General features: G+C 42.7%; 1 protein-coding gene and 1 long non-coding RNA gene across 6 annotated transcripts in view; one reads left to right on the forward strand and one right to left on the reverse strand.

Moving 5' to 3' along the window:
* ABLIM1 (actin binding LIM protein 1) overlaps positions 1-20,971 on the forward strand; it is a 260,188-nt gene that overhangs the window by 221,394 nt on the left and 17,823 nt on the right. For all 5 annotated transcript variants that reach the window (XM_054690023.1, XM_037495686.2, XM_037495687.2 and 2 more), the window contains 4 exons: positions 4,323-4,400; positions 6,257-6,412; positions 9,040-9,075; positions 11,477-11,606. In XM_054690023.1, the coding sequence (XP_054545998.1) occupies positions 4,323-4,400; positions 6,257-6,412; positions 9,040-9,075; positions 11,477-11,606 (400 nt within the window). The remainder of the gene's footprint in view (positions 1-4,322; positions 4,401-6,256; positions 6,413-9,039; positions 9,076-11,476; positions 11,607-20,971) is intronic.
* Positions 10,038-10,949, reverse strand: LOC119233398 (uncharacterized). The gene is made up of 3 exons (XR_005122387.1): positions 10,828-10,949; positions 10,285-10,497; positions 10,038-10,073 (listed from the first exon to the last, which is right to left on the reverse strand). It is a non-coding gene; the product is annotated as an uncharacterized LOC119233398 (long non-coding RNA).

Raw genomic sequence — 20,971 nt, forward strand, 5'->3', positions numbered from 1 at the left:
TTGAAGAATATAAACATTTTTGAAATTACAAGTCAGTATGTAGGTTGTGCTGGGGGAGTGAGTGTAGGTTGTTTGGACTCTGTGAGGATAGCCACAGACAACAGGAAAGTTCTTGCTGAAGGCTCTTTTCCTCTTGCTGCCAAAATCAGGATAAAGAATATTTGCTTAATCTTACTTGGCAAAACTCTTTGGGAGATCTCAGTTTATTATCCCTCCCTGTCTTGCTTTCTCCACCCCGCCTTTTGGTGGGGGGCGGGGGGGCAAAGATATCAAAAAAAGAAAGAATTGCATTTTTCCAACTGTCCTTTCAAAATGTTTTTTCTGCAAGGTGTAGAGGAAAAGGGGTTTAAAGGAAAGTGAGTAAATTGCATCTGCTTTTAGCAGTTTAATCACAGGTGCTTGTGGGCAAACCTGTGGGGATAAATATTTGCAATTATCTTCATTGGTATGTAGGCAAGAGAGTGATGTTCATCAGAAGTCTCAGAGAATTCTAGAAACAAGCTGCTGACCCATTGGGTTATTGAATTCAGTTCATAATTACTGGGCCCCTGTTGTTAAACTGGATATCTGAATGGACTGGAAAGGTTATTTAGGTTAAATAATTGTACACAAGGTTCATCTGTGGGAATATGGATTCTCTGTAAACTTTGAAATAGCCCAATGGTGTTAAGTTAATGGTAAATACAGTTAGTTAGAGGTAAAGAATAAATTGTCTGTGGGATTTGAAAGGGAAAACATATAAGTACAAGTTGCTTTTGAGGTTAAGATGAGTTTTGGTTTGAGTGGATTGAGCCGCCATGCTGGAGACCCTCAGCAAGTGGTGTGTTAATTAGGGGCAAAAATACAGCTAGAAGATTAAAAAGGGGTTCTTTTAGTAATAAAGAAGGTGTTCATTTAAGGCGCAACCAGTTTAGAATGATAATATAAAATTATGAATATTTAAGATTAAAACTCCAAAAGTAATAGTTTAACCTTAAAAAGTCATTTTATGATCTTTGTAAGGCAGAGACTTCTGACCTCCAACAGTAGAGCCAAAAAGCTCTTGGAGTCATTGTGGCCTGTGGCTAAAAGCAAGTAATCCATTTGTGCCCTTTGAGCCTTGGGGACAGGTCAAGAGTCAGCAAACCAGGAACTGTCCTGGCAGATAGGACAGGCTTATGCCAGCCTTTGGCACTATGTGTGGAAAGTCACGGATGATGAAAGCTGAAACCTAAGCTGTAGTTACCATCTCGGGGAGGACGCAGAATCACATCACAGTGTTCTCAAGAGGTACACGTCACCTGCAGGTGAATGGCAGCCCCTTGCTGGGATAATTTACTTTGGTATCTGAGTTCCGATGGGAAAGATCCCCAGTGTGGTAGCTGTAAGAATTCCAGGGTTACAGTGTCACGTTTGGGAGTACTACCCCAACATGAGGAGCAAGCAGGGGTGGTGCTGCACTTTATGCTTGGAGATTCACTGGCTGAGAAATCTTATATGGTGACTATCCAGAAAATGTTGAGGACTTACCATGCGCCAGGCAAGGTGACTGAAGCTTTTGTGTATTGTTTCCTCCCTGAGAAGGAAGGTAGTCAGTGGCCTCTCCTCCCTTCTGCAAGTGGAAAAGTTGAAGCCCACGGGAGTTAAAAGGTGGGGAGGAGGGAAAAGAAGAAGGAGAACTCATGTAATGTCACAACGTGTAGACCCAGGATTTGAACCACTTGTCACCCCACTATGTTATACAATACATGGTTGTGTTTTATCACATTTCATTTTAGATAGGAAAACAAAGGGCCATTGTAAGGAAACAGGCCAGCAAGAATGTAAGTGACCCATAAACAAGGCATCAGTGGAAGTAAATTCTGCAGTACCACCTGGAGGCCAGAATGAAGCAATGATAATGCAATAGAAAAAAGTTTTTTCTTAGTTTCCAGAAGACACCCTGAGCATTTCTGATGTACTGCTAGAGAATCTGAAGGTGCGTTTAGAAGTGGCCTCTCTAAGAACCAAAACATTGGTGGATTTGATGAGCAGCCAATACTACGTTAAAAACTCTCTGACTATAAAAATCTAAATTATTTTGCAGAGAACCTGGAGAAGGTGTATGCAAAATAGAGATGATTCAGATTTGATATCTTTAAAGATCCAATGGGACTTGATAAAAAGTCAGTCTCGGTTAACCCTAAACACCTGTAGCCCTACAATATTAATAGTGCACATGAATGAGGTAAATACTTCAGAGAAATCCTGCACAGTTCTCTGGGCCTTAATCCAGTGATGAAGACGGCCAGGTGACACTGAACTTGAGCCAGGCTGGGTGACTGAGAAACCTTCCTCCCTGGAAATGGGGAAGTTGAAGAGCCCATTGCGGACTCTGCTCTTCTCCAGCTCTCTGCAAGCAGCCGTGCAGCACACAAGACAGCCAGCCATCCCAGGTGCATTATACAGGAAAGGAAGAGAGGACCCCTGACACACATTTGGCAAAATTCAGAATAAGTAACGTAGGCAAGGGGTCCCCAAAACTCATTGTGCACTTGGGCTACCCTCACGATGTCCTCGATGCTTGTTCATGGGAACAGACCTTTGCCATGACAATGCCGGTCAGTATGTGAAGCCATCAGACTCTCCAGTTTTTACCCCTTCCTGCCGCTAATGTCCCCCACCCCCCAACACAGTGAGCCAATTCAGGATTCTTGAAAAGCTGGTGGCCATAAAAATATTTCGAGTCAGCAGGCACTTATATCTGTGGTGGATCTCAATATTGTTTTTGCATCATTTATCCCATGGAACCGATGATGGGACTAGATGGTCATACTGACCTTACAATATAGGCAAGAATTTAGTGAAGGGGTTAAGAACTTGGGTTCTGCTTCTAGGCCGCCTCACTTCAAATCCTATCCATGTGGTTGGGAGTTGGGCACTTCATTCTCCACTATAAAATGGGTGAGAACAGCACCTGCTAGTGGGCTCTTGAGAAGGTCAAATGAGAGCAAGCTTGGACATGCTCAGCTAGGGGCCTGAGAGGCAGTGTCTGTGTCTTTTGGGGTTCTGTAGGCTCAGTTACACTCATATTCTGCTTGCCAAGTATCCGTAGAAACGAGTACTGAAAAAGAAAAGATCTAAATTAGATACTCCCAGAAATAGCTGCATAGAAGGAGCAAGTTTTCCAAGACTAGGTCTTTGGTTTTCTTTGGAGAACTTTCTAGATGGTGCCCAGCAGAGGCAGGAGGCAGTTAGCCCTAGTTTCCACATTCCCTTCCTGCTCATGTGTCCACCACCCTCTCTCAGGATCTCCACACATTTATTATAAAATTTCATCTTTTCCAGCTGCCAAGCACTAACCTTCAGGGTTTCTGTGTACTTAGACGCTCAACTTGTGCCACTAACATGAGGCAGATGGAGTATTTGTTCATGAATAATAATTCTAACTCATTTCCTCAACACCTGTTGATGCATTCTATGTACCTTGCAAAAACAGTGGCCATGTACACTGGTGAAAACATGAAGCCTCTCAGGGCAGAGAAACTAAAGTTAAAGAGGGATATGGACATGATATAATTCCAAAAAATGAACTTAAAAATTTTATTCATGAAGGAAAAAGTAGAAATAACACGATGTAAGGAATTAAGGGGTACCAACACTGCACTGAAAGATCAAGGATGTTTTCTTTGAGGAGGTATCATTTCAGCCAAGGCTAAGGAGGAAAAGAACCAGCCAGGTAAAATTGGGAATCAGATCATTTCAGGTAGATGGAGCAGCAAGGGTAAGAACCCTGAGGCAGGGCTGTGTGCCGTGTTCTGTGAGTGATGATGGGTCATAGGTGATGGACACCAAGAAGGCAGTGACAATGACCCGGAAGTTCTAGTTGTATTTTTATTCTAAGACAACCCTGAAGCCAAAACAGGACAGCAACCACCCAATTGTGTTCTTAAAAGATCTCTCTGGCAACTGGGCACCCAATTGGTTTTAAAAAGCCAGGAGTGAAGGCAGGAAGCTGACATGAGGAGACTCCCAGCTGTACCCCAGAAGTGCAAAGTGAGGGCCATGCCAGGATTATGGCAGGGGAGATGGAGAGAAATGAACAGATGGAGAGAAATGCACTTAAAGGGCAAGCCAGAAAGTCTTATAGGAGACAAGGAAGAGAAGCTAAAAAGAAAGGTCCCCCAGTGCATTTCTGAGACTGAGGACACGAGTTCTTGTTCACCTTTCCTTTTAGATTATATTTACTCTCATTCATAAAAGTCACATCTTTCCCTTTTTAACCACTCAGTTTTTAGTAAATTGGCCAGTCTTGATTTTGAAGCCCTCATCTGAAATCTCACAAGTCACTCTTTATTTTCCAGCCAACCAGGACATCCTCCGAGAGCATTTATTCCAGACCAGGCTCCAGCATCCCTGGCTCCCCTGGTCACACGATCTATGTAAGTACTGACTTCGGGACATACAGTGTCATGGAGCAGATAATCCAAAACAGAAGCTAATTCAAACGGATTTCTGTTTCTGTCATGAGATCCCATTTTCGTTTTCACAGATCAGCCTTCTTAATCATGTTTCCTTGCAGATAATTAAATTTCTTCGTGGATTCCCCCATCAGTGGTGGGATCAATAACCTATAAATTGCAGTAACGTGCAAAAATAATGTTGCACATTGCTCACATATAGATGTCTGGGGATTAATTATTTATTTTATAATGCTGTTACTCAGGGCTCTTAAATTCTCCTACAAAGATAATAAATATTTAGTTTCTTAACTATGCAATTCTTGTATTTAGCTATCTGAGAAACTTTTTCATCATCTGTTTGAGCTTTTGCTTTCCTGTAATCAGTTTCAGAAATTATCCTGATGATTCACAAAGCTTTGTGCTTGATGAATTCTGTATAGACTTATTCCTGATCCTTTGGTGTCTTTTCTAAAAATAGGCAACTTTTTAAGGAACATGACCATGCTGAGCAAGGTGTCTTGGATTTTGTTTATTTTTAAGGTCATCACTTTTTAAGCAAGACATGAAATGTACTAATTGTAGTTCCCCAAAGAAATGAGACCGCAGAGTAATTTTTTTTTTTTACACGCACTCCTATTTTTATTGTAGCACTGTTGACAATAGTCAGATTGTAAGAGTCCAATAACAGATGAGTAAATTAATGCCTTTCTTGATACTAACTTTGAGTCTAAGGTGATATGATTCCTTTAAACACATCTGGGATTTCTGCGTATTAAACTATAATCTTTTCTGTTGGATGAAAGTCACATCCACAACTCTTTTTGAGATAGGCTCTTCCCTGACTGTGGCCCTCTGAAAAACTGCTTAAGGATGGGACAATATCCTTAAGAATTTAAGACTCTCTATTGTTTAACATATAAGCCACCCTTTTGAAATCTTTGTCTAGCTGATGAGGGTTCATGGAGTGTAAAATTTTTCTAAGATCTTTTTTTTTTTTTAAATAATTTTATTTTTATATTCCCCATACAATTGCAGCCCCCCCATTCTGACCCCAATCCCTCCCCTCCCGCCCCCGCCCCCCTAAAAGTGTCTCTGGTTCATAGTTTTTTGTTGATTTTGATTTTCACTTTCTTATAGTTATTCATTTTCCTGGTCCCTTATTTAAGTTTTCTAGATTCCTGCTATGAGTGAGACCATCCGGTATTTTTTTTTTTCTTTCTGGCTTATTTCGCTGAGCATGATCCCTTCCAGCGCCATCCATGTTGCTGCAAATTGCATGTGTTTATCTTTTTTGAATGCTGAGTAATATTCCATGGTATATATGTACCATATCTTCTTGATCCAGTCATCTATTTTTGGGCATTTGGGCTGTTTCCAAAGCTTAGCTATTATAAACAGTGCTGCTATAAACATAGGGGTGCAGGTGTTCTTTGGAATTGATGTTTCTGTGTCCTTTGGGTAAATACCTAGGAGTGGAATTGCTGGATCATATGGAAGCTCTATGTTTAGTAGGTCCAGAAATCTCCACACAGCTCTCCACAGTGGTTGGACCAGTTTGCACTCCCACCAACAGTGCAGAAGAGTTCCTTTTTCTCCACACCCTCGCCAACATTTGTTGTTGCTAGTTTTTTTAATATGTGCCATTCTCACTGGTGTAAGATGGTATCTCATGGTAGTTTTGATTTGCATTTCCCTGATTACAAGTGATGTTGAACATTTTTCATATGCCTGTTGGCCATTTGCATTTCCTCTTCAGAGAAGTTTCTTTTTAGCTCTTCTGCCCATTTTTTGACTGGATCCGCAGAGTAATTTTTCTTTCTATCTAACTTTGTCAGGCAAGAGTGGACAATGAAATCCTGGATTACAAGGATTTAGCAGCCATTCCTAAGGTCAAGGCAATTTATGACATTGAACGTCCCGATCTTATTACCTATGAACCTTTCTACTCTTCGGGCTACGATGACAAACAGGAGAGGCAGAGCCTGGGAGAGGTAATAATTCCTGCATGTTGTAAGTTACATGACAAACTACCTTCTCTTTTGCCACATGTACAAGAACTGATTGGCATCAAAATAAGCCAGAGGCTCTGCTGATTACCTGCAATTGCAGGCCTCCATAGCAGGTGCTTCCAAGTATTCAAAAACCTATCTCACCATCCCTGCCCTCCGGAAGGCACAGAGAGGTGGGAAAACAGACCAACCACTCAGGAAATATTGCAGGATGAGTAAGAGTTTGTGCTGGGTTGTGGGATGGAGAGCCACACGTTGGGAGGGAAGCCGAAGTTGTCTAAGGAAATTCTGTGTTCTCAGTAGAGGGAAAAGAGAGGGTGAATCCTGTCTTTGGGAAAACTGGGAGTGTATTCATGGGGAGCATAAGGGGAGAAAGCATACACCCTGATCTTTAACAGCTGCAGTTTTCAGCATCTTGAGATAGACTGTGCAAGAAAAAAATAGAGCTTGGGGCTAGAGCACAGGGTGGTCGTGTGAGCCAGGGCTTGAGTAAAATTGCCTGACTCAGCCCAGAGACTGCACATGCTGCTTGTATGACTGGCCAGTTGACAACCATTCTGCTTCTCGTTTTCTCATCTGTAAAACAGAGAATCTACTTCAGGGGGTGTTAGTGAGGATTAAATACATGAGCCCAGTATTGGCGGAGGGGCGGACTCGTGTTAACTGTTTAGCAAATGGTGTCCTCCTGCTGTTGTTTTTACCTGTCCTCTTGTGGCTCACTGACATTCTCCTACCTCCAAGGTCCAGGGTCAGTGGATTCCCTGCTGTCACCTCTGCCCAGGTCTCCCAAGCTCTGGTCTGATTTCTTGCCCTATTCAACTCACTCTAAATTGTTTTTTTGTTTTAAAATTGGAATCTCAATCATCTACAGACTGATTTGAATCCACTCTTAGACACGTTACCAAATAGTGGATGGAAATCAGTCATTCAACTGAGATTAAGACAGACCACCTGTAACATCACACCATGCTTTGAGATCTTAGATGAAAAGACATGAAGTCTTGGTGATTCTCTTTACTTTGCTGTTACATGGCATATGCATATATGTTTATTAGCAATTATAATATACATTGTTCTTTATATGTATTTTCTAATCTGGGTTTTATTCCAGAGCACAGCTCTGCATTAAAACAGTCCGTGGGCAAGAAGTGATGTCTGTTTTCATGTAGTGCCACCTAGTGGTCACATGGCCATCACTGCATCTTATGGCTTTTCCCCAGTGCTGGTCAGTTGGCCTTGGGAGTTTGGTTGCCCTTTGGCCCTGGAGAGCTTCACTGGGGGTAAAGGCAATGTATACAGGGCCAGGTCCTGGAACAAGTGACTAAAAATTTCCTAGTGTCCAAGCCACACAAGCTGGGGTGTGTGGGGGGTGCCTCAGTTTACAGTGTTCTGGTTTGGAGGTACATGCAGGTGTCCCAGGGACTCCATTCAGGGCAATAAAACATCAATTACTCAGAGTTTGGGCTTTGAAATAAACATTTCTGGGTTTGGAACCGAACCAGACTGAAATTAACTGACTTTAGGAAATTTATATCATCCAGACTCTTTATCTGTAGGCTCAAGATAATGCAAGGATTAAATAAGGTACTTAGACCAGTAACTGACACATAGTAAGTACCCCACCCGACGCTGGCTGCTGTCATACCCAGCACTGACCATGGTTTTCAAAGATTGGATTGCACTTTGTTCCTCTTTGAAGGCTTTTTGCATTTTAATTGTGAACATTTCAACTTCACTTAGAAAATATTTGTTGCGTGCTTACTATGTGCCAGGAGCTGTTCTTGTTCCTGGGGATACTTGTAAAAGAATGGAGTCCTTGCTCTCACAGAGTTTGCAGTGTGCAGTGGGAGACAGAGGAACAGCAGATATGTAACAGAACTTTACAGGGGGGTAGTGCTATGAACAGAGCAAGGAGAAAACATGGCTGAGCTGACTGGCTGCTTTAAATAGGAGGGTCACTGAAGGCACTGTGGACAGTACTTTGCAGCAGAGACCTCCCTGTAGAAGCATACAAGCCTTGCAGGTGTCTAAGTGCAAAGCGCTGTTACAGGAGAGCATGTGCAAAGGCCCTGAGGTGAGAGAGGGCTTGGACTGTCAACGGCCTCCAAGGAAGCCTGTTTGCCTGAAAGGACAGAAGCCAGAATGGGAGTGAGGTTGGCAAGGATAGGAAGCTACAAGCCTGGTGATCAGTTCTGTTTCCATCGTCCAACTTTTCCTGGTAATTGCTGTGAGTATAGTTTAGTTGACAGCCTTGTTTGTAAAATTCTGTATCTCAGTCGACACTGTAACTCACAGTTTCAGTGAGCATAGTTTGAGCATAGGGCAGAAATGGCTCTAGTTTGTTTGGCTTAGTCACCCGAAGTATTGCAACCTATTTTCCACACCCTGGTTCTTAGGCAGAGATGAGGGCCACCGCCTCACAGGAACCTAGGTCAAAGCATGCCTGCTTGGGCCCCACCTTTGACCCAGTGGATCAGAAGAGGAGGGACCAGCAAGGGTGCTGACATGTACATTTTGAATAATGTTTCCAGATGATTCTGATATTAACTCTTCACACTGAGAAAGACTTAATAAATGTTTTGACTTTAAATTCTCTTTTATTCTTCCAGTCCCCAAGGACTTTGTCTCCAACTCCATCAGCAGAAGTAAGTATTACTTTTGAAAATTATAATGGGTAGAATCTGGGAGCTGCTTAGACCTTTCCTAGACTGGGACATTTGAAAAAGGACATTAAATGCAGACAAGAGAAGAGCTGAGCTCCTGATCCTGGTGAATGTGGAGCTTCCTCATATGTGAGACAGGACTGGTGAGTTTATAGGAGGACATCTCTTTCTAGATGGAGACGAGGACATAAAAAATAGCCTCTCATAGTCTGAGCCTATGCCTTCAGTGGTAAGAAGTGTTCACAGGGTATGAAGCTACTTGTCCTGAGGCAGGACTCTCTCCCCTCATCAGGAATGAGTTCATCAGAACCCTGATATTCTGGATTAAAAGAAATGGCCCACAGTGCCCGAGCATATTCCAGAAGATTCATATTTATGTCAGGCCCCTCCTAGTCAGGGTAAACAGAACGTGCAGTGGCTTTTATCCAGGTCTCCGGGAGGTTCCCTGGGGAATAACTGTCTCTATGTGTGTGGATCAAGTACCTGCATGTGACCGCTCCATCGTGAGCTGGGGTCCTGCGTGTACCCAGTCTGCTCTCCCCAGCCTGCAGCATTGGGATCAAGATGCAGCCCCTACATCACCCATCGTCACAATCCAGCGGAGTGAAGGTTCTGATGCTCCCAGTCTATACAATGAACAGCTCCTTCGCTCTGCTCTGGCTTCACAAGTTTCTGGGTCACCCCTCATCCCCATTCCCCCACTACCTAATATTCAACCAGAGAGGCCTTAGAGGCACTTTCTGTTGTCCCTGAATAACTTTTCCCTTCGGAGACAGGGGGCAGATTTGAGGCTGGGAGTCTGACGCTCAGAGGACAGTTTCAAGCCTGGCCAGCATCAAGGTTGGGCTGGGCACACTCATTTCAGTGCTTACAGAGACCAGTACTCAGGCCACTGGGGGTCTGGCACACTTTTTATTTTGTATTTCTTTATGTATCCAGTGAACCAATGAACCAGCCCTCAGCAGGTGGGGCTACTCCATCTACAAAAAAAATGGTATAAATAGAATCAGAGTCTCATCTTAAAGCCAAGCCACTTTCTATATATTTTCCATAACCTGGACTGAGCTTAGGCAACCACTATGAGATAATAAAAACTATAGTATTCTGATGGTTTATGATTGAGTGCAGTAAATTAATTTCTATTATTCTGATAATAACATCTGAAGTTATGAAGAATCAACTATTACTTACCAGTTGAAAGGATGAAGCACATCATGTGGGAACTTTTTATTTTGTGGCTTTTATTTAATTTATTGTTATAATCCACTGGAATCAACCCAAAGTTCCTTTGTCATTTGCTCTCAAATTTCACAGTTTTGGTTACCTGGGTCTTAATTTAGTCATTTTCATTCATTTTAAAGTTACTCTGTTGTATTAGTACAAGCTTCCTAGGACACCAGATTCCTAAAATGTAAAACATTCTTTCAGTTCTCTTAGCAGTTTTATATTATATTTGTGTGTGTCCTTTTTTTTGACACTTAATACCTAATATATTCATTCCTAGATTTGCACATACTAATGGTGCTATTGAAAGGATATGCTATAATTTACTTAATTGTTCCCCAGTGTGTAAAGGTACTTAATAGAAAGTTTTACCTTTATGAATGGTGATATAATAAATATTATCATTATAAAAATATAAACTTTTTTCATTTTAAGACCCTTTTTTTAATCATTTCCTTGGAATATATTTCCCTAAGTGGCCGGTAGAATTACTAGATTTGAGGCCTCTACCTGCTTGTCCTCCCAGAGAATCAATTTAAAATGCTACCAGATCAATGTTATGGACTCTAAGGGTTGGTAAGCAGAACACAGGAGCAGAATAGAGTCAAGAGGCTGGTTCTGAAAGGGCCCCATCTGTCCTGGTCTCTTACCTGCTTGGAACCTTCTGAGACATTCCACCTTATTAGACAGATCCGATGAACCCATAAATGCCCTCTGTGCAACTGACATGCACAGTGTAAATGTGGTCATTGGAATGACTCCCTCTTTGCCCAGAGCTCTGTCAACACTGCAATTCATAATTTTTATTTTTTTTTAAGTAAGGGAACATGGGTTTACAACACTGTACATGTTTTAGGATACGGGTTTTTACCTCTTCAAATGTGTGTTACCACACCACACCCACCACCAGAGCACCCATAATCCTCCGACAAAGTCCATTACATCACTTGTATTTCTTCAAATTGGGGTACATGTGGGTACTGCAGCTTTGGAAGAAAGTGCATTAACCACGGAGTGCTCATTTGCATACATGTTTTAGGAAAATGAGCAAGTAGACATTATAGTTCCTTGGTGACTCTGCTGGGACTTGCCTTGGCTTGAACATGACGACAGCCTGAAGGGTCTCCTGCACTCACACTTTCTCGCCCTTTGTTTCCAGGGCTACCAGGATGTTCGGGACCGGATGATCCACCGGTCCACGAGCCAGGGCTCCATCAACTCCCCCGTGTACAGTCGCCACAGCTACACTCCGACCACATCTCGGTCGCCCCAGCATTTTCACAGACCCGGTAAGGACAGCTGTTCCTGGGGTTTACTTTACACAATGCTCTGTGTTTCTGTGGCGTTTACCCCACGCTGGTAACTGGCTGCCAGATATATCCACCCTGCTCACAGGGAAGGAAAAAAATTCATATCCAAATATATTTTGTGTGATGCTTTTGTTGAAACAAGTCACTTTATTGTTACAGCTCATTGTGATCGATGAAGTAAACTTGACAGTAGACAACTAGAAATAAGGGAGACTTTTTGTCTTAGACTTGAAAAATCTCATCACTTTTGGGCTTAAGATCGCCAAGAAAATATTTTGTTCTGCTTTTCAGGTATTAACCCTGTGTGGATGTGTTTAATGTGATTCCCTTACCCAGGTACATGGGGTTACTAACCTTGCTTGGTTGAACCTTCTAGAAGGAAGCACTGGATTCAGCCTCAGGGTTGTATTTGATCAAGTTCAGTATTCCTTCCAACCCTTATATTTGGAATCAGACTTGGAAACAAAAACACCAGCAATGTACTGTGGTAGAGAATATCAAATAGCAGTGTGTTTCTGCCACTCAGAATTTGGGTCCTTTATTTATTATTATTTATTATTATTATTATTAATTACCTTGCATGTGAAGTCGGAACAGAATGGAGAGCCCAACAAAGAGCTAGCATTTCCTGAGAAACAGATTAGAAAGGAAGACCTTGGCCTTCTAGACAAACTTGGTGGTGAGGGTACACGTCTATGAAGACTTCATTTTAAGCGTCTTCCTTCTGCATAGGCTGATGAGAACAAACCCATCCCTATGCTCACTTACATTTATAAAACGAAACCAGAGGAAATGACAGAATGTAAAATGGCTTCAGTCTTCTTGAAAACCATAGATTCAATGCTTCTAGCGGATTCAGTTTGTCCTACTTGATCCTTCAACTGTGTATTATTTCCCCTGGGCTCCACGTATTTACTCAGTGTTTGCTGAGTTCCATTAAATGAGAATTTTCAGGAGATGTATTCCTTCTTGTGCACATCTCTACTCATTTTATTCATGCCCAGGACCTGGGTCTAGATTTAAGCCCTTGTCTACCTGGGTGACAAGAAACCCAATTGGCTGCCACCCCTGAAAATGGCATGCGCTGAGGTCACCGAGACACCCAAGTGTGATCTTGCCATAGTGACATAGGTTTGGGGAAATTGTTGTTGCTGAGATTCCTGAATAAGTGAGGGAAGGGCCGGTCAAGGACTCGGATCCCTGGAAGGTGAGGCTGTACTCAGCACGAGAAATTTCCATCTGTGCCAACCGTGGTCCCGACGCCACTGCCTTTAGAACATTGTCCGTTTTGAGTGCTTCTTCTCCTTTCCCAGTGCTGGTGGCTCTGCCCCCTGCCAATTAATTGTTGGGGCTTGGTGTTATTTTCTCAAGGGTTACCCTTGGGAAGGTAGTGGGGCTCTGATAGCATGGTCGTGGGCAGGATAAACTACCTCTAACTCCCTCATTCCAGGTGCCAGGTGGTAAATCCTCTAGGTCTGGGTTTAGTCCTGAGGTTCCGTTCTTCTCCCAGGAGAACCAGGCTTCCTGTTCCCAGTCCTGATGCTCTGTGATTCTCAGGGTCACCACCTGGGGCCACAAAAAGGGGTTCCTCTTATGTAGGCAAAATACAGTTAAGCTTCCAGTGGGAGACGTTTACAGCTTACAAAATGAATCTGACCCTTACATATAAGTACTTTTCAAGGTTCTTGAAATCGTCTTTTTGTTTTCACTTGTTTCAAAGGGCTGTGTTTTGTGAGGTGCTTCGTAAAAACAGCTCTTTTTGAGTCAAACGGTCCCCCAGGTTCTGGCTCAGCGGCAGCCACTGTCCTCTGAGCGATTGTCCCGGTGACCCTCCCTCTCACGAAAGCCATTTATTCTCACAGAGACTCTGCCAACCCGAACTCTGTGCCAGTTCTCCCCACCTCGCCTTAACCGCAGCAGGTGCCTTCTTAATCCGTTTTCCTTCCTCCTTTTTCAGACTCGCGATTAACGTGCTTCCTTCCTTTCCCCCCGGGAACAGTGCTGCTGTCCCTGCTCCTGTGTTAATTTCTCTTCTTCTTTTCTGTTTCTGCCTTGCCCTGCCCCGACTCCTTGCCGCACAGAGCTGCTGTCTCCTGGTGTGCAGAGGTTGTCCCACCTGCGCACCAGCAGCCTCAGCTCCACCCACAGCGACTCCCGCCCCAACTCCCCCTTCCGACACCACTTCATCCCCCATATCAAAGGTAAGGAGGCAGCCTTCTCCAGGCGGCACCCTGCACAGCGGAGATTTATTAGCACCCCGGGAAAGCTAATAAGGTGTATCTCCAAGAGATAGCTCCGAGCGCCCCCCTCTCCGCATGCCTGCTCGTGATGGCTGCCCCGAAAACATCTTAGAACTGGCATGGCCTCTCTCGCTGGGAGAAGTGTGTCATTTCTAAGGACTCTAGATGCAGAAGCAGGAAGTCTGCTCAAGATGTAAGATGTACTATCAACTGCTTAGAACAATATATATTATCATTTTGTTTTTCTCTGTGTCAAAAGCAAAATATAATATATCATCAGGATATTTTCCTGGTTTTCATCTGTGATCTGTCTCAGCCGAGCCAAATACTTAGCAACAAATATCCAAAGTTGTCTGAATGGCAATAAAACCTCTTGACAATACTGAAACATTTGGGCTCTATCGAAAGATTTAGGGCGACTCCACTTCAGTTTCTCTCTCTGAGCCACCCCTTGGAGCAACGTGCTTTTGATTTGTCCCGATTTCTGCATGGTGGAGAACAGGGCCTTGGCCTTGTTGTTCTGTTCCTGCCCCCATGTTTCTGCCCCATTCCCTTAATGCACACCTTTGTCTTCCTCGCTGTCCCTTCTGCTTCTGTAGAAGTCTTCCACAAGTTAGGGGAGACAAGAACCCCAAAGGGTATTATGAAGGGGTCTTAGTGGAAAATACATATGAGCTCCTAGCAGGCTGCTTGGTTTTTCCATGCTCTTGATTCCAACCAAATGAACCAATGAAAATAGCTGGAGGGAGTAGCAGACCAGCCCCATGGCTTGGGTCTTAGAACAGACCTCACAGGTTCTGTCCATGCCCCACCTGGGCCCCCTCACTACACTTCTATCAAGTAGCCTAAATGCTGTCCCATTTGATTGTATTTTCATTTGCAGCCTACCCAAGCTGTTCTATTTTGCTCATTTGGATTTTTGAGCAACTGAGCCTTAAATATAGGCGGACTGCACTTGGCAGTCTGCAGTTATTCTGTGGGTGCTGGTTAAGCATGTTCTGGGCTGGGAAAGCGCCATCGCTGACGTGCTCACTGAGGAGATGCCACGCACCATCAGCAAAGGGAGGTCTTTCTCAGCAGGCTCAGCCAAAATTCAGGCTCAGCTAAATTACTAAAATTCTTGACAGAGTATTTTTAATTATTGCTATTTAGTATCTGGAGGGGGGAACAAAACTTGGATGACCTAGATGTCAAAATGATACTTAGAGAATGTTTAGCAAATCCTAAGAAATGACTGATATACTTCAAAGATGTATTTTAAAGAGACTTTAATATAGAAGCCCTCGGCCACATCGAGATTTGTTTGTGTCTAATACACAAGAGAAAATAGATTTTCATTCCTTAAATGGTAAGCTGCCTTGTTTGCTTATTATATGTTTCATCTTTCAAGAGATGCTATTTTTAAGAAGAAAAACATCCTGTGCCTTGTAGGTCAAGTCATGCAAAGTTTGTGCAAATAACATACCACAAAATCTCAAGACTCCTAACACCTCCTTGTCTGTGAGCAGCTTTGAGGGCACTGGCATCCTGGGTTGGAGTATTATCTCGATCACTGCTAGTTGTGGAAACTTGGGATGACTTTAGGTCTTGAGTGTCACCCGCCTCATCTGAAACCACTGCTAGGTCCCTAGGTGTGTGTGAGGTGAAGGGTCCAATACAGAAGCAAGCCTGGTGCTTGACAGTGTGTCCTCAGCCTTAAAGCATTTTGACTATTATGGCGTTGGCTCTTCACCACCTCCTTGAAAGGTAGGCCCAGAGGGGAGGCGAGGAGGCTGAGGCTTTGGTGTGTGACTGGACAAGGGCTCTCAGCTAGAACTTGCCACACCTGAACTTGACCCCAGGCCTCCCCATCCCTCATGCAGATGCAGTGTGAGTGCATTCTTGTTGAGGCTGAGGCAAATGGCTGCTTTCAACCATTTCAATTACAAAATTAATAAATGTTTACTTTTTGGTAGAAATACCAAATGGTCACACAAATGACAGCATCGCTGTCTGCATGATGCTTTATTTAAAAAGTAGATACACTTTTTTTTTTTTTTTTTTTTTCTTCGTATCCTTAGTCTCAATGTGAAGCTTTCTGCGCAGGTAGCCTATGTTTAATTTTAAAAATCATTAGGCCTTGAGCGAGCAACTATTAGGCGCATTCTAATCCTGAGCCTACTAGTTCCCTGTTTTCTTTTCACTGGGCCTATGCCTGCAGTTTGTTCATATGAAATAGTTTATATATTTCACATACAAAATGCAAGCGATGCACATAACAGTATATGCTTAGTTTTAAAATAAAATGAACTTTTTGCCAAAATAACGCCTGGAAAATTATATATTAAAGATATTGCTTTAAAAATCTAATACGGTTGAATGACTAAACACTGATTCTCCCAGGAATGGCTCCTACATTATTTTGAAAATTATTTTGTTTGCGTTTACACCCAGGCCTCTGCAGCCCTGGAATATGCCCACACAGAGGGGACTTAAGGCCATTGGAGAAACACTCTCAGATCCCTCTAAAGTGGAGCAGCCTCCCGGGGTTCTCCATGGCTCTTCATCTGGCCATTTTCTTGTGTTGTGATCACAAGAGAGTTGTTTTTAAAACAAATATGAGCTGGGTAGCTTGATACCTCAGGTAGGATGTCCATCTCTGGAACACACAGCTTAAAGCAGGGAGCCAGCCACCCCACCCCCCACCACAGCCCTAGTCCACTTCCTGGTCCTTATTTCTGGTGCACATGGCCCCAGCCCCAGGCTCATTACACTGGAAGGGTCTGCATGGATGTGAAGCTCAGGTGCACATCGCAGGCTGTCTGTCTCTCTGTCCGTCTGATTGGTTCCCCCTCTATTTTCTATACCGCCCATCTCATTCCCTCTTGTGCATTTATTTCTCTTCTCTGACCATCCTTGCAGCCCCATCCCTGAGAATCTGTCACTGTTGTGCATTTGGACGAGTGCACATGCCTTAAAAATTTGGAAAAGCTGTTTTCACTCTGGGGCTCCGTGTGGTGTTTGCTGAGTTTCTCTTCCTCCCCCTTTGAAATACTGCCCCATGTCCATCAAGTACACATTAGATGTGCAGACAGGAGGGCTACGCGTATTAAGTCTCTTTAAAAGGACTCATCCCTGTTTGGCTGTAAATATGGGCAGCTAGGAGGCAAATATGTTTTTGACCCTTGCTGAAGGAAATTAGAACTCATATCAGTTTTAGGCAACTCATGAGCTGTCATGAAGTTTTAGTGCTGCTGATTTTAAGTTCTCCTCAAAACAGTCACTTCTCTTTAGGAAATTAGACTCTGACTCCAGAAAGCTAAGAAAGTCCCACAGCAGACACATGCACAGCCATTTCGCTTTACTTGGGTGAAAATTTGTGGCTTAGGCTCTCAGTGCACCAAACAAAGAATGGACCAAGGGCAGACTTAACATGCTTCCTTAAGTACAGTGAGGACCTGCAAGGAGCCGCTCTCCCAGGGATCAGAAATGTGCCTTGTTAGACTGACAAGGAAGGAGCTAGAAATGAAAGCCAACATATATATACATATATATAATATAAAATGTATATACTGTAACATATAGTTGACCCTTGAATAATTCAAGGATGAGGGTCATAGAAACCCCATCCTGCCTCCCCCAGCACCACCACATAGTAGAAAATGCTCATGTAATTTTTTACTCCCTGAGCGTAACTACTGTTGTCCCCTAGTGTCCACTGGGGGTTGGTTTCAGGACCCCCACAGATACCAAAAATCTGTGGGTGCTCAAATTCCTTATAAAATTGGCTCTTTGTATCCCTGAGTGCCACAGTTCAGTGGTGGATTCAGCCACCCATGGTGTATTTGTGGTTGGTTGAGACTGAATGCAGAATCTGTGGAGAGCAAAAGTTGCCATACACGTGGGCCCTTTTAGTTCAAACTCATGTCATCCAAGGTCATCTGTGTATATGGATAGTAGCGTCTCACCACACAGCTAGGTCACTAATAGCTTGAAGTGAACTAATATGAGGACTTACTTAAAGTAACAAAGTGGCTATGAGTATGATATAAACTATTACATGATATATCAAAACCTACACTTTTTAAACAGTATCTTAACTCTGAAGTGATAAATGATGTGATGATGCTATGATAACAATAATAACACCTTCTTTATTTATTTCATCCAATGCTTATAGTGTTACTTGGCCACAGTCGCGAGCTAAGCAGAAACAAACTTTTAAGCGCTTTGATCCATCATTTCCTTTCAGGACAGAGTTAAAAGTTTTATCAGTTATAGAAGAGTAAGTGAGAAGATAGAAGCCAGATCTTTAGGACTTTTCTTTTAAAAACATGATTTTTTTTTAAATGCCTTTAGTATTAAAGGGCTATTACTTTGCAACATTACGTATTCCCAGACCTTATTCCCTAGTGACCCATTGTGATCTCATTGTGTAGAATGAATTACCACTGTGTCACCAAATCTCTCTTTACCTAGTGTTTTAAAATGCTTTGAGAGTGGTTTCAAATGACCATAGCATTAAATCTACTTGCAAAGGCTTGAACATGTTAGAGTATTTTCTAGCAACTAGCAAGGTCAGTGATTGCTGGAGATATGCAGCCAAATAAAGACCTGCACCCAGCTGGGGACAGCAGCATCCAGGATGCACCTGGGGGTGGAGACAGCTGTCCTCTAGCCTTTGAGCATCGTCAACCATGTCAGAAGCCATGGGCTTCTACTTCCGCCCACAGAGCATTTTCTTGATCGAAAGATTTATGTTACTTGGGCAAACGCTAATTCTAATAGCCTTAAACCTCTGTGTCCCACAGATGCAGATATTTGTGTGTGCATTGGCTAATAATTATCAAAACCAATTGAATGGTGTTTCATCTGATTGGATATTGTGACCGAAACCTACGAGAACATTTCCCGGGAATATCTGACATTCTAAAAGTACAGCAAGGTTAGAGAGAAGGATTCAGGACAGGGAAGAATGTGCTTCCGAAGCAATCACAATCATGATGAGGGTTATTGAGGATCAACTCTAGTGGGAGAATTACGTAGAGGGAGTTTGTTGGGTCTCATTGCTATCTATGAGCACCTGATGCCTTTAATAATGAGGCCTGAAAAAGATGATGCTTAACCCTACAGAGCGGCTCACTACATTAGGCCAGGAAACAGCTGTAGAATTAATTAGATGACATTATTCATTCACAGACATTGATTAGGACTAGCTCTTGGCAGGACACCTAGCTGAGCAGGCAGAGATGAGTGAATCTAGTTCCACTTCAGCCTTAGGTTGAAAACAGGATTCCCTCTAAATGTAAACCAAATCTTGCTTGCTTCTGCCTGTGTTTTTCATACTCATTTTGTCAGACAACTGATTATTTCTCTTTTAGAGAACGAGAGTAAATAAAGTTTTTTAGATTAGTCTTTTCATAAATCAGCATCATTTTTAGAAGTTAATATCTGGCTTAAATAGTAAAGTTTACATTATAATATTGTGGGAGCAAGGTGCTAAACTGGCTCTTGAGGAAAAAAGACAACAGTTGCATAATAATACAATAACCAAAAACTTGAAATCTAAGATTGAGATGGTAACATTCAAATCTTAGCTTTGGCCTCTCTTACTGACCGTTTGATACACATCTGTGCTCTGGGAACTTAAAAATATACACATTTAGGAAGTGGAGAAATTCAAACTTCATTAAACATATTATTTTTAAACTCCAGCAATTGACATTTTTCATACTTCACTAACCAGATTTAGGATACTTTGACCTCAAGAAATTTACTCTTGTAACCTTAAACCAATGCAATGTTAATTATAACTCAAAATTTAAAAAATCAATTATAAAAGACAAAGTAAAATAAAATCAGTTGGCTCATGCCTTATTTTCTGAAGGTCTAATGTTTTACTTATTGTTAAAAATTATTAGCATTAATTGATAGATAAATTGGACTTTGTCCAAATTTAAAACTTTGGGGCTTTAAAAGGCAACGATCATGAAAGTAGACAAGACAACCCACAGAATGGGAGAAAGTATTTATAAATCATATGGCTGATAAGGGTCTTGTATACAGAATATGTCAAGAGCTCTTACAACTCAATAACAAAAGGAATTATATGCCTAGTTCATTAACTTTTGATAGTCTTAGTCTTCCAGTGTATTCTTGAAATAGGTGTTTGCTCAGATGTGGGATCAGAGGAGAATTTAGGGCAATAGCTCATCTCTTTCTAGTTTTGTATGAGCCTCCATTCATCCCTGCCCTTTTCTTGGTCAGAAGGGAATGATGGTCACTGTGGTTACCCAAGGATTTTGCAGCCAAGCCCCACGAAGCCTTTCTAGCTTCTTCTCCATTCTCTCCTTTAGAACACTATGCTGTCCAGCCACAGTGGCCAGTCCTGTTGCTCCTGTACCCCATGGCCTTTCCACATCTCCTTCCTCGTGATGGCTCCACCTTCAGCACCTGAGCCTTCCCACTTCACTACCCACCCACCTGCTTGGTGAACTTACTCTTCAGTATCCAGTTAATTCTAGCTTCTTACTGTAGCTTTCCTGAAAAATCAATGGCACCTTCATCTCAGACCCATAAAATTCCTCATATTCCTTCACATAAGCAATTACATGGTATTATATTTTTGCACCGTCAGCCTATCTCCTAAGGTGGAGATGCTGAGCCCCGGAGGGCAGAGATTCTCTCTCACTCACCTACGTATCCTCAGTCATAGTTCGGTGCCCTACCACAGTCGGTTTTCAGTAAATATTTCATTGGTGCAATTGTTAGACTGGGTGGAGCCTCATCTTTGAAGAGAAGGGTAGAGAGAGGTACAAGGTGGTCCCAAAGCCCCTGGTAGAAAGGGAGTCTGACTCCGTCTTGTGTGTTGAAAAGTGAGGAAACAGAAGCACAGGCTGCAGTGCAGGCACTTCGTGTTGCTAAGGGGCAGGTCTGGGGACCGCACAACTTCGCAGACCTAGTCCTCCATTCAGAGAACTAGATTCCAATGCCAGCCTCCGCCATCATGCCTGGAGTGATTGTATTTGGGTTTGCATATCCTCCCCCTTACATGCTTGGATTTAACCATCTGACAACCGGATCATTATCGGTGACTCCCCATTCCTCTTACTGGACTTTCCATCT

This window comes from Talpa occidentalis, unplaced genomic scaffold, assembly GCF_014898055.3.
Source record: "Talpa occidentalis isolate TD23 unplaced genomic scaffold, MPIMG_talOcc4v2.1 talOcc4.8, whole genome shotgun sequence".
In the NCBI taxonomy this organism is placed as follows: Eukaryota; Metazoa; Chordata; class Mammalia; order Eulipotyphla; family Talpidae; genus Talpa; species Talpa occidentalis.